General features: G+C 41.3%; 1 protein-coding gene across 1 annotated transcript; it reads left to right on the top strand.

Moving 5' to 3' along the window:
* The first annotated feature begins 931 nt into the window (after positions 1–931).
* tamalin (trafficking regulator and scaffold protein tamalin) lies at positions 932–16,506 on the top strand. Its single transcript, XM_085144586.1, has 8 exons — positions 932–1,399; positions 3,297–3,349; positions 4,747–4,801; positions 6,513–6,615; positions 7,691–7,784; positions 8,861–8,927; positions 9,735–9,801; positions 10,275–16,506. The coding sequence occupies exons 1-8, from the start codon at positions 1,205–1,207 to the stop codon at positions 10,742–10,744; spliced, it is 1,104 nt and encodes a 367-aa protein (XP_085000712.1). The 5' UTR covers positions 932–1,204; the 3' UTR covers positions 10,745–16,506.
* Positions 16,507–16,739: the final 233 nt, after the last annotated feature.

Here is a 16,739-nt window from a genome sequence, read left to right on the forward strand (position 1 = left end):
CACGGATCAATAATCTGTTCAGATTTCCCCCTGCTGAATTTTAATAAGTAATAAAAACACTAAATTTGCAACTAAAGGTTGGTTTGAAAGCAACAAATGTTGCTGTCACAGCAGTGTGAGCACTAACAACATGATGACACACCTGTGGAAACTCTGTCAATGGCTGGTGGTCACAAAGGTTTACACAACTGTAATGCAAACAGTCGGCCACTCAGAACATTATGTAAGACCCCAGGTTTCTAATGAAATTTACACATGATTATTTCTGCAAGGCACATTTGCTTTTTTGCAGCTTCTCCCTCATTTGAAATAACCCCAATTGATGAATGAGCAAATACTCAAAGCAGCTTTTCAATGTTATTAAAGAAAAATAAGCAGAATCGTTTTTTTTTAACTTTTAACAAAAGGATAGAAAATTATCAGTCAACTTATTATATTGGATTGATTCATAATGCATGGACTGGTAATAAACATAAATGAAAACCTTCCTGCGTCACCTTATCAGGGGATTTAAATCTATCCAAATGGTCCTGCTGCCTGGGTTCAGATCCAGCACTCATTTGCAGCAGGCTTAATCTCTTTTGGCAAAGAGTCATTAAGATTTCTAAAGACAGAAGGAAGCTGAAGTGGGTAATCCAACATTCAAACTGCTACCAATTAGTATGAGAAGCTGAGGTATTTCAGCTGATAATGTTGTCTGATATTCTATTTTCGGTCTGTTAAAAAATCAGAAGTATCGTTTTGTCCTGTCAGTTGTCCCTATAGTGAAAATATTTACTCTGCAACCATATAAAAAGCAAATAAGCGGAAACTCCGTCTTCTTGTCTGGAATTTTTGGATTACATTTTTTACCTACTAGTTAATTTTCTTTCGACTTTCTTTCTTTCAGCTAAGAAACTAACGGCATTTATTTATTTCGTCTTGACAATCACTGTTTGCTGTTGTTTCAATACGAAACAGAAAAGATCCGAGGTGCACTTGAAGGCACCGCAGAGGAAGCAAGTCTCTGTTGCTATTGGCACTCATTTGTGTTCCTCAAAACAGTCCCCGCCTCCAAACTATTCAAAGGAAACAAGAGAAATTGTAGTTGGCTCCACGCTGAAGCTCCAAACTCGGTCAGCATCTCCCTCGGCAGGTTTCAGACTCTGTGGGAGGACACCAAGAAAGTTATTTTTACTTTTTTCAGTTTTCATTTTCAACAACAATGACGTTCAGGAGGCTGAAGAAGGTGAACTCCAATGGACCGGACAGCGGTCCCGCATCTCAAGACGACATTTATTTCCCTTCGTCAAAGTCGGACAGCTGCAGGACTATGGACACACCGAGCAACTCCTCGGAGGTTTACAACTACAAGACCCTGGCTTACTCCGGGGGGACGCTGCCCAGAAACTACAAAAAGGTATTGCTACTGTTCCTTTTAAAAGTTTATTAGCTGAATGTACCTGCAAAAGTTTATTTTTTGGCAGGTAAACTAATAAATTAAAGTTTTATTAAATTTATTTAGTGCTTTTTTAACTTACAAGGCAAAATTTATTTACAGTAATTTCTGTATGTTTCCTATTAGTCCTTTTATTATTTATTATTTAAGCAGAGACTGTGTAAGCTTATTAAAAGGGTTATCAAGTTATTGTATCCAGTGAGTGGCTGGTCGGCGCCACACAGGACATCTTATAGCAGCCCATCTAGGGGCAAGGGTGCCCACCCAGACTCTGAATCTTATGTTGCATGAAACAGACTTCGCCCATGTTCTTTATGCCTTAAAATCTTTATTTAGATGAAAGTGATCTGCAAGATTAAACACATGACTGATAAGAGTTTTAGTTGAGAACAGGTAGATTGTTACAAAAGCAAATTTGCATTTGATGATTCATAGAAAGTTTGTCACTGTAGTCATTTTAACAGTAAGTTGCATCAGAGCTACAGGATGCGCTACAGAGTCCGGAGGGACGTGCTTATTTGTTTGAAACTTACAGCAGTTAGTCACAGCATGCAGATTACCTGCACGGATCTTTCCCTTCGGGCTGTTTGTCTTCTTCCTTCCCTGAGCCGTTTTGCAGTTAGGGACAGCCGTTGACTTTGGGGCAGGTAGGTGGGGGTGGGTCAGTATGAGGATCAGTGTGATCAGTGTGATCATTGTTATTCACATCACCTGCCGTGGTTTGAATGTTGTGGCTGATTGTGATCTGATTGGTTATAAATTGGCCCTGAGTCTTCTTATTTCATGGGAAATGATTTTAACCCGTGGCCTACATATTAGTCTGGATTTTAGGAACGGTTTCAGACAGCCCTCATCCTTTAGTCCATGTTGCGTAATGCTTAATGTTTATACTGTAAATTTGTTTGGCTACTGCATCAGTCGCTTTTATTTTCCTCTCATGAAGCTGATTTCCGTGAATTCTGTTACTCAACTTGCTTTGGAGTTTTCTGCCCAAAGAGCACATCAGAGTTGGAAAAACTCCTTTCACAGTGCCCTGTTGTGACTGAGGCATAGTTAAACCCACACACATACGCTAGTGCGCCGGGTTACAACACAGCATTGTGTACACTCGGGGATGGAGATCCTGCTCGAGCCACCCCTGTTGGTCTCTCTGGGTATTTGGGAATAAATGCACTCATTGAGACTCCTCTGGGTCAATTCTGTAAGTGTTGGGACATAAAGAAAGCAACATTTTACTACCCAGAGAGACTGTAGCACAAAGCAGCCTTTCATTGGAGCAGGATTTGAAAATGATTGAGCTGGAACAGAGGTGGATTGATTCAAGTGATTTTAGTGGAGCCTTCTGGACAGATACCTGCCTTATTTACACAGTTAGGTGGGGCAGGGACCTGAACTGCTCCTGCTGGTGAGTTGGCTTTTCTCTCAATGCTGTTATTGTGCTCAGTGCTCACCTCCGTGTCTTATTTGCTTCTTTTAATAGACTGAACTCGGTGTAAACAGCGCTGCAGTTTTTAGATTGGTTGACAGTTTGTGCCTGAAGGCAGCCAATTTGCTGTTATGCTTGTAGGTATGCGTGCAACTTGTTTTGATGTAATGAGTAAACAGAGCAGCAGTCACGCATTTCTGGTTTCGTCAACAATATCTCCATGCTGGTATGCTGGTTAAGTAGCTTAAGAATACCAAAACACTCTTGGCTCATTATTCGAGATGACTGGATGGACTGGCCGCTGATTGCTGATGTGCTCAGTAGGTGTGCCTAGGAAATGCCCGGGGCGGCGGGGGGAAATCCTCGCGAGTAAACTTGAAGCTACGCAGGTGTGTGACATGCTTCACATCTTGTTTCGTTTTCTCCTTGCAGGGTGGCGGCTTACAGAAGTGGAAACCCCTTACGCAGACGCCAGAACCACAAAGGTACAATATCCCTCATCTTTCTCTGATATTTATTTTGGACTTTTTAAATTTTTCCCTCTTACTGTGCCTTCACATGAATTCTTTCACGGTGGCATCTTCCTCAGAAAAATGATTCAGGGCAAGCAGCCTCATATCAGAGTGACTGGCAGTCGTTCGAACAGGGGGATCACTGATTAAAGCCATTGTTAAGGGAGGTTATAAATATTCATTGAGCCTCACTCCAACAGACCGTTGTACTGTTACTGTACGTCTGCATGTGACGTCCACATGCTCCTGCATACAGAGGAAGTGCTATGCAGCTAGTGGAGTTTTGTTATGCAGTTTAGTTAAGGATGCAGAGAAACACAGACATTAACCTCTCACTGACTTTCACTCTTCCTTCCTCTTGAATTTTGTGTTTGACGTACATAAAAGGCTGTTTTATGGATGTGTCAGAATAAACATCATTAAGCTATGTTCGAACGAGCTATAAAACCTCTAAAACCATAAGCCATACTTTTATTATTGGACTGTGCTAGAATAGATTTGCACCATAGTTTACCTCATTCTGGGCAGCCTACTTCACGGTCCCTTCCCCCACTTCGATCTTGTGGTTCTAACTTTATCTGACCTGCTGCAATTTAAGAAGTGGGAAAAAGAAAAATTCCACACACTGTTTGTCAACCTTTATTGACAGAATGGTGATATAAGCCTCTAAAGGATATCCCTGCTCTAACATCCTACAGTGTCATACCCTGCCCTTATCATTTCAAACTGACCATGTCTAATATAAGCACGCACATTGCATAAATTACAGAAACTAAAGCAACTACACAGACTCTGCTGGCTTTGAAGACTACGAGTTTAGAGATAAAACTAAAAAGCTGTGATTGTGGTTCATGTAACCCCCATCAAATTTAAAAAAGGAAAGAACATTTATGCCTCTGCTGTGTTGGAAACAGTGAAAACTTCTCCTTAACTATATCCTAGTGTTCAAGGTGACATCTATAAATGTCCTATTTTGTCCAAATTGTAGTATAAAACCCATTCATCTGCCCATTGTCGTAACTAAATGTCCCATTCAGGGTTGTGGAGTTGCTGGAGCTGATTCCAGCTATAATTGGGTACACCCTTGACAAAACCCCCCCTTGTTTACCCATCGTTTATTGAGATTGTTTGTACCGGTTAACCTTCTTATTTTTCTTGATTCTACAACTGAATCAGAAGGTGAATACCTCCTTTAAGACTAAAAAGAAGTAGGCATCAACTGTTAGACCGACATGACTCTTACACGATCACTTGGTCTTTGCACTGCTACCTTTAAAAACGGAAAAGAAGCAGCGCTGGCTGCAGCAAACTCAGAGGAGAGTTTGTCCAGTTAACAGTGACAAAATGTTCCTTTTATCATTTTATTTTAGGAAGGTGGTGGTCCTGGAGAAAAAAGAAGAGGAGGCATTTGGATTTGAGATTCAGGTAAGTGATATTTGGGGGATTGGAGTGGATTTCTGAACTTCTCGAGTACCACTTTCACGATCCGCCACTATCTCTGTCCACACATGATAAAACCTAAGTGACAGAAGCTTGTACATCCTGTTCTGTGTAGGAAAGGTCACAAATCAGTCAATACATCAGTAGACCTGTTGATGTTAATCCCATGACTGTGGAGATGCTTTTATTTTTACTTTTTCTCCCAGCATCTGTATTTTGAGCAGTGTGGTTTATTCACATGCCTTCCATGTAATACCTGCCCCACTCAGCAGACAGAAACTTTTCACTTTTGACCTCAGTTTGTCTCTGATCTCGCTCGTGTGCCCTGAAGCTCCCTACCTCACAATATCGGCTCTGTTGCTCAGACCTCATTCTTTAAATAGTTTGCTAAATGATTAAAGCGTGTGAGTACATCTTCACATTATCGTGCTTTGGCGGTCTTTTTAGACTTCTTGGACTGAAGTACTTCTTTGAGGAAGCGATATAACTATATTGTTCTATTTCTGGATTTTTGCTGCACGTTCCCACCCTTCCTGACCAGAAGGAAGTGAGATCATGAGGACAAGTTTGATGCTACACAGAGAAAGAGACAGAGAAAGACAAATTTTTGTTTTGTTTTTTTTCTCTCGCCGTCTGCTCTGTTAATACGGATAGGATCGAGCACATCAATGTGATATTTGCATTTGAAACAATATTTGCATGGTTGCGTGAGAAGGAAACGAGCAGCAGGCTCAGGCTGATTTGAATAGGATACAATCTGTCGGGCTGAATTCGGGAGCAGATAGCCTTTATAACTTGAATTTTATTTTATGGGATGCTTCGTTTTCTTTTTTCTCTCAGCTGGCAATTGGTTTTCTTTGTAAGGTAGAAGCTCCTGCAGCAGCATGCTGACTAACAGTTTTGCTACTAGGGGAAGTCTATCTATGTTCTGCAGTGGTCTGACCTTCTGTAGAGGAGCTGTGGTGACAGAAACTAGGAAGAGCATGCAAATATGTATGGAAGTTACAAAAACAGTTGCCAGAACAACAAAATATTTGGCCTTTGAGTTTAAGTAATGCTCACGTCATGTGGTTAGGTTAAAGTAGCAAATACAACCCAATATCCTGGAGTCAGATTGAAGTTTTAAAAAGTTATAGAGGACATTTATTACCCTTGAGTAGTTTACAGCAATTACTTTTTGATTTTCCTTTTTTTTTCTTTGCCAATCTTGTCACTTTTTGCTTGCAGCAGTTAATAAAACCCAACAACTGGTTATGAAATTGGTCATGTGATGATAGAACAGTAAGAGTTTTTACAACTGAAATTTCTTTTTGTAATTTATTATCTTTATAACTGTAGCTTTCCAAATTATTATTACAGTACTTCCTTTTGACATTTAGTGGTGTATAGTAGTTGATTTGTGATCTGTGATGAGCGGGGCATTAAAATAACTTCAGTGTCGCGCATCAACCGGGCATGTTTCATCAGACGAGAGGAAGAAAACCTCATTTGCTTCTTTGCGTCACATCTCCGCGTGTTCAGTGGTATCTTCTTTCCTGCATTGTCTGTCATGACTTCCTCTGCCGGTTATTTAGTGGCTTTTCAGTGTTGCCACATTCTTTTACAACACGTATAAGACAGCACCTAGCATTGGGAAAGTTTTGTGTGTGTGTGTGTGAGTTCCTTTTATTCAGTGTGATTTTTCTGTCTCCTTCAGACTTACGGTCTTCACCATCAGGACCAAAACTCTGTAGAGATGTGTACGTTTGTGTGTAAGGTCCACAATGACAGCCCGGCTCAGCAAGCAGGACTTAAAGTTGGTAAGCAAACTTCCTCCTTCTGTATGTTTTCCTCTTTTTATCTGAGCTGTATTTAAGCTTAAAATAACCTGGAGAAAAACTTGAAATAGACCCGAGGGGAAGCGAGCGTGACACGAGGCTTCGGTTCAGGTCGTTGTTTGCCAGCTGACGCTTGTGTAACGTGCGTCAACATAAGCACTCGTGAGTTTCTGTTGGTTGTTTAGGGAAGCACAAAGAAGACTGTATCCCTACTCATTTTTCCCAGTCAACAAACAAGCTGGTGATCGACTACTCCTCACCAACGTGGCAAATGACACAACAGCAAATTAACTTTGAAGGAAGTGATATTTTTAATGACTGGCTTCCTTTTTAAAAAACAAAATAAAATGAGAAAAAGAAGTCAAAATTACAAACAGCTAATGTGTTATAACTAATTAATTAAACCAGGAAGTGCATTCATATTTTGTTTTTGAGAGACCGGGGAAAGACAAGAAAATATTTTATCAACTGAATTGTGAATTGTCTGTCTTTGAAACTTGTGATTGGTCAGTCACAAGCTGTCCACACCCAGTGTTATGTTTCCATTATGTCAAAAAAAGAGGGAAGGAGATTATGTGCTGCTGCTCTTACCGCCCATTTTCTTCAACCTGCGTCTGTCACTTTAGTTTCACTTCCTAAATTCCTTGCATACTCGCTCCATTGTCCCCCCCCCCACTCTCAGTTTTGCTGTGAACACAATGACTTCATCGCAGTGGGGATTTTTTTTCCTTTTTTTTAAAAGGTCAAAGTAGGCTAAAATCTCACAAAAGATGCTGTCACATGAGTATCCACGCCACATCTTTTCCTGCTTTGATGAAACTGAAGTAGAACTTTGTGACATACGCGACTTTACAGCTACCCAGATGTAAACGGTTTAATGGCAAATAAACGCTTTTCTGCGGTCCTGTCATGAGCCATATGCCACGAAGACGCAAACTAGTCCTCCCACATTTGTCTTGCACATGTGTTGAGGTTTCATTCAGAAGCGTGTCTCATCTGGCTGCTTCGTGAGGCGCGGCTGGCTAACATACACGTTTGTATCTTTGTGTTTGTGCAGGGGATACCATCGCAAGTGTGAACGAAGCCACCGTGGAGGGGTTTCGACACAAGGAAATCGTTCAGCTCATCCGAGCCAGTGGGAACTCGCTCAGGTACACAGACTCACAAAACCCAACAACAGTGGCTTCAAAACACTTTCCTCAGAATTTGTTAATAAGTATGCTCAGCTCATCGCGGTGGCTAAACGCTTGATAGAGCTGACAGGATGCTCACTTCATGGTTCACCTCTCTAACTTAAAAAACAAAAGTGAATGTGTTTCACATGGGAACAGAAACCAAATAAGTTTGAAAGCTAACAGAGGGCCAAATCAGGAAAGATGAGAATAATTTCTCACAAAAGTGCTGTTTTGGTTTTGGGATTAACGTCAGAGAGGCGGTACATCCTGAATTCTGTTAAGGTAACATGAAAGATGTTAGTTACGGTTTTTCATTAACAATGCAGATGGTAAACATTTGCAATGGCATGAAACGTGGCAGTTTGCTTTTATTGTCACTTGCATAAATGTTCAGTAGGATAAGGAAAACAATCAGAAGATGCTATTTCTGTTTTCGGAGTCCAGGAAAAACTTGAGAAATAATTGAGGTTAACTTAAAAAATCCTTCTGTATTGTACTCGTTTAACTCTCTTAGAATAATTTGTCTGCCTCAGCTTTATTATCTGGCACTTCGCCGTTTAGAGTCCTTATCTGTCGGTGTGCTGAGTGGGTGTTTTTAATTTGAACCACACAGTCTTCTTCAACCCCCTTCTCTGCTTGTAAAAGATTAAAAGAAAGTTAGCATGGTGTAAGATTCTCTGAGCTGATGCAGAAGAAGTGAGGCGAACCGCATCAGAGCGCCAGTGTAGACACACTTTACAGACTGACATCATCAAATTATACTTACAGTTCAAGTCAGTAAAAGCTGTTAGAGTGAAAACGAGCTCTGTATGTTCTCTCGCTCATGTTATTTGAACAGATTTGTGGCACTTAAGTGGAAACTGTGTGTTTCTTGTTCTCCCCCTTTGCTTGTAAACCAAACCTGTTCCTGTTACTAACTTTATGAAAAGAGCCTTTCATATGGTCAAGTTTTATTTATTTATTTTTTAAATCACAGTTTTCTGCCCTTGTAGTTTTTATGCGCTTCCTGCTACGCCTGTTAACTCTACTGCCTTCTGGTTTTTCGTTTAAAGGCTGGAGACGGTTTACAGTGACTCAATTCGAAAAGCTGAACTAGAGGCCCGGCTGCAGTATCTAAAGGTGAGTTTTTCACTGTTTGTCAGTGGTGAGTCAGAACGGATGAGCGTCCAGCAGCCTCTCACACCCGCGCACCTGCTTAAACATTAAGTTACACGCTGGATATAGACACCACACCTCCCTCCCTCCACACCTGTCCCTCCAGCAGCACCGCCACCTGTTACATTAGCAGTTTGTGCAGCAGGCCCACTGATGGCTGCACACATTCTCGACTCGAGCTGCCTGTGAAGTGGCCTTAAGTGAGCGAGCTTTCCCCCAAGATTACAGCAGCTGTCCTTTTTCTAATCCTCAGCGACACAGCTGCCTTGTGAGAGAATAAACCAACATTTTAAAACACGGCAACCTGCTGCCGAACACGGCACGTTTGACGCACAAGATGAAGTAAATGTTAATGTGTAAATAAATGTGACGTGGTTGTTGACTCATTTATGAAAAGATAAAAAAAAAAAAAAAGTGAAATGAGTGAAGGCCGCTTATGCAACGGTGACAAGTCTAAACTTCAGTTAACAGTCTATGACATGTAGATTTACCATCTTCAACTCAGTTTTAGTCTGTAGCTTCTAATTCTAGCCACGTGGCATGTTGGTTGTCTGCTCAAGCACTGATCTAAACTGGCACCGTATTTTTATTTTTAATATTATTATTATTACGTTTTTGTTTAATACACCTGTGGTGTGGGCTCAGATGATTTAGCTTTATTGCTTTTAAAGGTTGCACATGAGGGTGGTGGATTTCCTGTCTGTATGTTGTTGTTTTTTTTTTTTTGTTTTCCTCTTGTAATCAATTCCAACATCTTGTGTTGTCTTTTAGCAAACGCTGCATGAGAAATGGGATGAATATCGCTCACTGATGGTGCAGGAGCAGCGCCTTGTTCATGGTAGGTGATTTTTGGCCTTGTGCAGCTCAACTTGTACATGCATACAGAGTTTGCATTCTTCTGTTCTACTTTATTAGTACTTTTTCCACATCCAGACAAGATTCCAAAATGTAGTCAAATTCCAGGTCACACTAAATCCCAAATGTAAAAAAACAAACCATAAATTAGTTAAAAATAAGTTCATGTACATGTATCCAGAACATTTTATGTCATCCTGATAACAAACTGTACCAATCACATTACCTCCTTCTTGAGGGGGAGAGAATCAGGATGTGTATGACTGCTGCTTTGCAGGAAGTCCTGATTACATAGTAGAAAACAAACAGCTCGTTGCTATAGTCGGGTGGTCGCTTGTGCAAAATGAGGCAAACAAGACTCACAGAAAATGAAAGCAGTGTTTTTCATTTATTATTCATGCTTTCTTTACAATTGGTCAGTTTCCCATGTCCTCACGCTGCCCTTCTTCACCGCAGGTATAGTAATGAGTGACGCTGCCTTGTATGAGTCCCTGGAGTCAGCCGGTGTGTACGGCAGCCTCGGCGCTCCTAGCCCTGCGCTTCAGAGATCCCTGCACTGCACAGGCAGCACCAGCAGCAGCGCCAGCTTTCTAAGCACGGCCACCGAGGATGACCCTCTCTACCAAACCTGCATATATCAGGCGGATGGCAGCGTGGACTCTGACAGTGCAGAAAAAAAGAAAGAACAGTTACCGAAGCTGCAGCGCCTCCGGCCGACCAGCGAGTTCTTTTCAACGCCCAAGACGCAGCTGACCCGCAGCGCCAGCACTCGCAGCTACGTCAAAGGATCTTCGTCGTCCGTTCCGGGGGAGAAGCCGGGAGCCACGCTGCAGAGGAAGCCCAAACAGAAAAGCTTCCGCAGACGCCTCCTCAAATTCATCCCCGGCTTGAACCGACCACTGGAGGAGGAGGAGAGCAAACTGTGAGCGGCAAACTGTTCACAGACAGCAGAACTAAAGACTTAAAGTAATAATTACTGCCAAACTAAAGTGCCAAAGAAAACAGCAAGCAGCCCCAAAGAGTGAAGAATTTAAGACCAAAGTGTATTGGTTCTGTAGTTGCACCTCTTCCTGTTTAAATGGGTAGACCAATGGACATTTAGCTACATTCGGTAGCATTCAGTGTTTTATGGCTGTACATAAGTTGTTGTTTTTTTGTTTGTTCTAAGTTATTTATTTATTTTTGCATGTTCAGTTTATGTTCAGAATGAAGGATGTCCCAGTTTGTACTGCATGCACAAGTTTAATTTTGACAGCTGAATAAAACACCAATGATCATTGTAATTGCGTTGCAGAACATTTTGTAAGAAAAAACTTTGATAATGACTTCAGATGACTCAGGCTGATCATATTTTTTTCTTCTCTACTCGAGGTCACGGTTCCCAAAAATAAAACCTGTGGCTGATGATTATATGCGTATTATTTTGTGCAGAACTTGCTTGAAAAGCTATTTTCCTCCCCAAGCCACAACTGTTTGTGGGAATTGTAGCTGCCAAGCTTAAATTAGTGCCAAGACCCCGAGTGTACACACAATCTGTAATTTCCCCTGGTGGAGATGTGCTCTGCTCCATGTGATGATTTTAAATATAGTAAGCTTTTATAATTTCACAACTCTTCCACCGTTTAAGAATCTTATCAGCCGAGTTCTGGAGGTTAGCGTGCGGCTTGGGATGCTTTAGGCTTTTTTGTGGTGTGAGATATCCAGAATGGAAGCTGTTGTATCTGCTCTGACACAGTTTATTGTTGGGAGAATAGTGAGGAATGTGCAGAGAAAGGCATGACCCAGAATTCCAAACACAACCGCTTTCTTTCAGCTCCTGCAGGCGAATGCTGATTCCTACTCTTCCACACTACCATATTCCCATGGCGGCTTCAGTTGTCCAAAGGCTCGCTGGGTGTTGGGGTGTGTGAGCGTTTGTTGGGCGGGGGTCGCTTGGAGTCTTTTCATTCCTGGCTCCCAGCTGACCCATGAGGTCATGGTGGTCACTCTCTCATTGGCTCTGTTGGGTTGATCCCTTTTGTCCTCTGCTGCTCGTTCACAGATGCATTAGGAGTGACGATGCTGGTGAGCGATGGTATGTGGACATGTGTCAAAGCCAGGCCCTCTCATCCTCGTTTTTCTAGTGAGAAGGAGAAGCAGAGGAAAGGACGTCGTTATAAAGGATTGTTATGCGCGTGTGTTGGTGCTTAAAATATGGGGTTGGAGTGAATGGGCCAAATGTGTAACGAGGGTTTAATTAGTCAAGATAATTGTCTTTAGTGCACAATGTGTGGAAGAGCTATATAACAGAGATGTGGGGCCCAAACAAGCAGGGTGCAGTTGATGCTCAGCAATTAACACCACACGAGATTAGGGTAGGCGTGTGGTTGCTGTTGCAAATATTTGCATGACACCCACAAGCTTAAAGACTGCTGTTGACATAAAGACTAAGTGGAGAATTTGTTTTAGTGTTTGCACAAGTGGGTTTGACAGGTTTGCTTCAGTTTCTGCTTCTTGTGCTTCCTGAACTAATTACTAATAAACTGCCATCTCTACTGTCACAATAGTTTATGACAATTCTTAGTAAGCTGGATTATAAACTTTCTTCCCTTACAATGTTTAAGTGGAAAAGCAGCTTCAGAATTGGAAGTAGGTGATGCAGGTACATGAATAAAGGGAAATTAACAGAATATTTTTTTATTTTTATATCACGCCTCATCTCAAGATGTTTCTACTCAATTAAAAAAAAAAAAAAACTCCAACGCAGAACATGAGACTTTTATAGCTTAAATTTCCACTTCACTGCATCTGACGTGTGAGATGATGGGCCACTGGGAGCAGTCTACCCGCTAATGTATGTAGCACAATGTCATTTGAGGTGAAGTCCGGTGATTCTATAGACTGCAAGATTTGGAAATGACCTCTGGGGCCAGCTCTTGTGAGATGCCTTTAAAGGCATTATTGAGAACTGTCAGATGTGTGTGTATGTGTGAGCTGTTTGTCCTATTCATGTCATACTTAGTGTGAGTTCCCTCCAGACCAGGGGTGTCAGACATGTGGCCTGAAGGTGAGAACCGACCCCGAATCTAGATTACTAAATACTAATTGCTTAATAACCTCAGAAAGCATGATAATTATGCTAAGTCAATAATAGCTTCAGTTTTACAGCTCTTGGCCTGAAATGCATTTCTAGGTCTTGAGAATGTCTTTGACTGAAAGGGTAAAGTACTGCGCTTGTTTAGATTCACTTATTGTCAATGTGTAAAAAATGCACAAAGAAATCCTGCACACTACCTGGGTGGCTGTGGCTCAGGTCGTAGAGCAGATCAGCTACTGATCGGAAGGTTGGTGGTTTGATTCCTGGCTCCCCCAGTCTGCATGCAAAATATCCTTGGGCAAGATACTAACCCCAAATTGCGTTCATCGGAGTGTGAATGTGTATTAGTTGCACTTGAGTTTAGAAGTGCTTGTATGAGTGGGTGTGAATGGGTGAATGAAGCATGTTGTGTAGAGCACTTTGAGTACTCTGGGAGAGTAGAAAAGCGCTATATAAGAATCAGTCCATTTAGCTCAGGTGTGTCCCATATATTCTTGTATGCTTAAGATAGTAAAAATGCCCATAGCACTTGTGTAAGAAAATTGTGTATATATAGTAAACAAGAAATAACAATAAATAGTGTGGCCCTGGGTGCTTGTAGATTTGATGTGTTATTGATTTTAGTGTGGGTGATTTCAGAGCAGAGCTCAGTGTGATGGATCTGAGACTAATCGTGCAGTGCATGCTTTGATGGACCTCAAATGTTTGCCTGAGGGCTGACATTCAAACAGCTGATAGGCAGGGGAGATGAGTCCTTTAGGATGCAGTGTACTTTCAGCAGGCAGCGTGATCTGTTGTTGAGAGCAGAGACTCCCTTCTTATCTGTTGCAGAGTTCCAAAAACTTCTACCTGAGAAGATTTTGTGGCTTTGTCGATGGACGTTAAACTGTAATGGATGTGCATTAGGAAATACTGTTAAAATTACAGTCATATATTTTTCATGTCAGGCGGTTTTTTTTTTTTTTTTTAATCATTACTGTAAATGGATGCACTTCTTCACACTGAAAGAAAGGTAGGCTGTCACGCAATAGGTTTAATGGCCTGGCCCACTTGAAATCAAATTGGGCTGTAAGTGGCCCATTAACTAAAGTGGGTCTGACACCCTTGCCCTTGAGAGACTTTCTGCCTACACCACTTTGTGTGTGGAGGGATGTGCATGCATACACAGACACAGACATGGCTGCTTGGCTATCTTTGCGTGGACATTCAAAAACTCTCATCTAAATGCAATTCTAACTTTTACCCTAAAGCCAAGTCTTAAATCTCAAACAGGCTCTTTAAGGGGTGTGAAAAAAAAAAAAAAGATAACGTTTTATGCACTCTTACAGTTTCAAACTGAAACTGGTTCTAACAAAGATAGCTGAAAATGTGTTTATTCTGGTTTATTTATGTCTTGTATTTGGTTTCCTGTGAGTTCAGTCACTTGCTGAAAGCCACAATATGCTTCTTCTGCACAGCCACATGCAACTTTTGTTACTTATTGCGTGCATGCGTGAGTTTTAATGGACATCTGCAACCGCTGCAACAAAAACAACCCAGCACTACACTCTCCCCAGTCGAGCACTGAACTAGCTCTGAATAATGCCTCTAATAGTTCCTCATACACTGCTCATTACTCCAGCAATAACAAACAGCCATCACAACACATGCGAAACAAAAATGCCTAAATAAAAAAGTATGCTATCTCTGGCCTTGCTGTACTTATTTATCTACTTAATTTTAGTTTTGAGCTTTTCATTCAAAGTTCCACTGACCCTTCATACATATGCACGTTCCTTTTGTGTCCCTTTACATGCAAATTCAGCTGTAGAGTTAGACTTTTTAAACCAGCTGAAAGTAGCTCAAGACAGAGTAGAACAAAATGTGCCTGGGGGACGAGTCCTCTTCCCGTCTGTCAGTTGTGAAAATGAACATTTGAGAAAGGGAAGCGGGAGGGCCTGTAGGACAGAACTGAGCCTCTGTGGTGAAACAGTTCAGACCAGAGTGCTATTTCTCAATCCTGCTACATGCTGTGGCATCTGATTGGCCACTAGTCCCCTCAGGTTCAAATGCTGGATCAGTGTGCTGATGGTTAGTAATGAGGAAGCAGTTTAGCTTAGCACTTACACAGCTACTTATTTGCAGAGACGAGACGCCAGACAAAACCACTAATATTGTTCTCACGCAAGATACCAGCCTCTCTGAAGCACAAATATCATCAAAAAAAGGAGGAAGTTTTAATCTCAGAAACTGGGGGTGGTAAGTTGTGTGTGTTACGAGGGCAGGCGCTTGTGTGGGCCGTCACGGCAAAGGATGTGGGTAACAAATGTGCCGGAAATCCACCCTAAAGATAAGAGAATAAAACTCAAGGCAGGGTTTGAAAAAAACAAAACAAAAAAGCCAACTCCCAGCTTTATAGGTATGCATGCATCTACATATCCATCTGTCTGGCAGTCTGCGTGTGTGTTTAATGGGGAGAGCGAGAGCAGGTAACGTGCAATATTGAGAAATTATGTCTGAAATAAAGAAGACAGAAATTGTCCTTTACATAGAAAATATAAAAAAGGAGTAACACTGAGGACCAAAGGGCGAAACATGCCCAGCGTGACTAAGATGACTCAGCTTTATTGCAAACCTGAGTGGCCGTCAGCTTCAACAGCGGAACAGCTAAATAAATGCAAAGCGCTGTAATCGCATTATAATCTGCATATCAGATAAAACTCCTGCATTTGGTTTCCCAGCAGCGGGGTACTGATACCTTCAGTCGTCTCTTCTATCGTCACTTTGTGGTTTTATCTGCCCCTTTCCTGTACGGTTCACAATTTTAACCCAACAGCTTGTTAAAGAACAGCCCAGAAACTATTTAGGAAGTGTGCGGATGTTTAATTTATAAAACTTGGTTTGTAGCTGCATCGGTTTGAAAGATTTTAAAATAATAAACATTTCATCCCAAAGTAACCGTTTCCTTAGAAAGATTAATGAAAATATGCAAACAGCAACTTGAAGTACATATTAAAGCCTCTTTTTTGTTTGATAGACTGATGGGAGTGTTCAAAAGTGGAGAATTTGCAGCTACTGAGATTTTCATATTTTTATGTTTTTATATCTTGTCTGTGGTTCTCTCACTGGTTTGCAGTAGGCGAACCACGGCTGGGAAAAAAAAACAAGATATGTAATATCATGTGTTTCCATACGACAGTCAATCAAGACATCTGATGAAAGTGGTGTGTTTGTTTGCATTTGTTGCAGCAGCTGGTGAAAAATTCTGATCAAACACACACCTACGCAGGCCAGAGGAAGCAGATGAGATAAGTATTCAAGAAGAAATTCACAAAAATAATTTTTTTTATCCCACTCTGGAAACGTTCTAGACTTTATCATCTACCTGTATGCAAAAAACAAAAAGAATGTCAAGTGAGCTGCGTGTTATACTGTTGATTTTTCAGGGCTGTAACACAGAACAGTTGAAAGATTTAAAGGCTTCATGCAACGCTGACAATACAAATCAAAGTACAGACGTTTCTGGCAGAAAATTAATTCTGTTTTCTGCATGCATGGCGTATTGGAAACACATGGTTATATCATGTAATATAAGCCTTGCAATTGTATCGTATTTGCATTAAATTTATGGGGGGGGGAAAAGCTGCGCCACACAAAACACTTGTCTCACAACAAAGTTCATCTTTACACTACTGACCCTGGAGTTTTGACCTACTCAGACATCTTCTTCTTAGAAACAGGTGAACCTGTGCCAGAAACCTTTAGTCTGCTTCCCATTTAGAAAACAAATTACAAACTTTGAGAGACGTTTGAGGGACTTTTACCGGGCAGAGAAGGCGTGATGAAAGATACTGCATAATGGATCC

This window comes from Neolamprologus multifasciatus, chromosome 20 (assembly GCF_963576455.1).
Source record: "Neolamprologus multifasciatus chromosome 20, fNeoMul1.2, whole genome shotgun sequence".
Lineage (NCBI taxonomy): Eukaryota > Metazoa > Chordata > Actinopteri > Cichliformes > Cichlidae > Neolamprologus > Neolamprologus multifasciatus.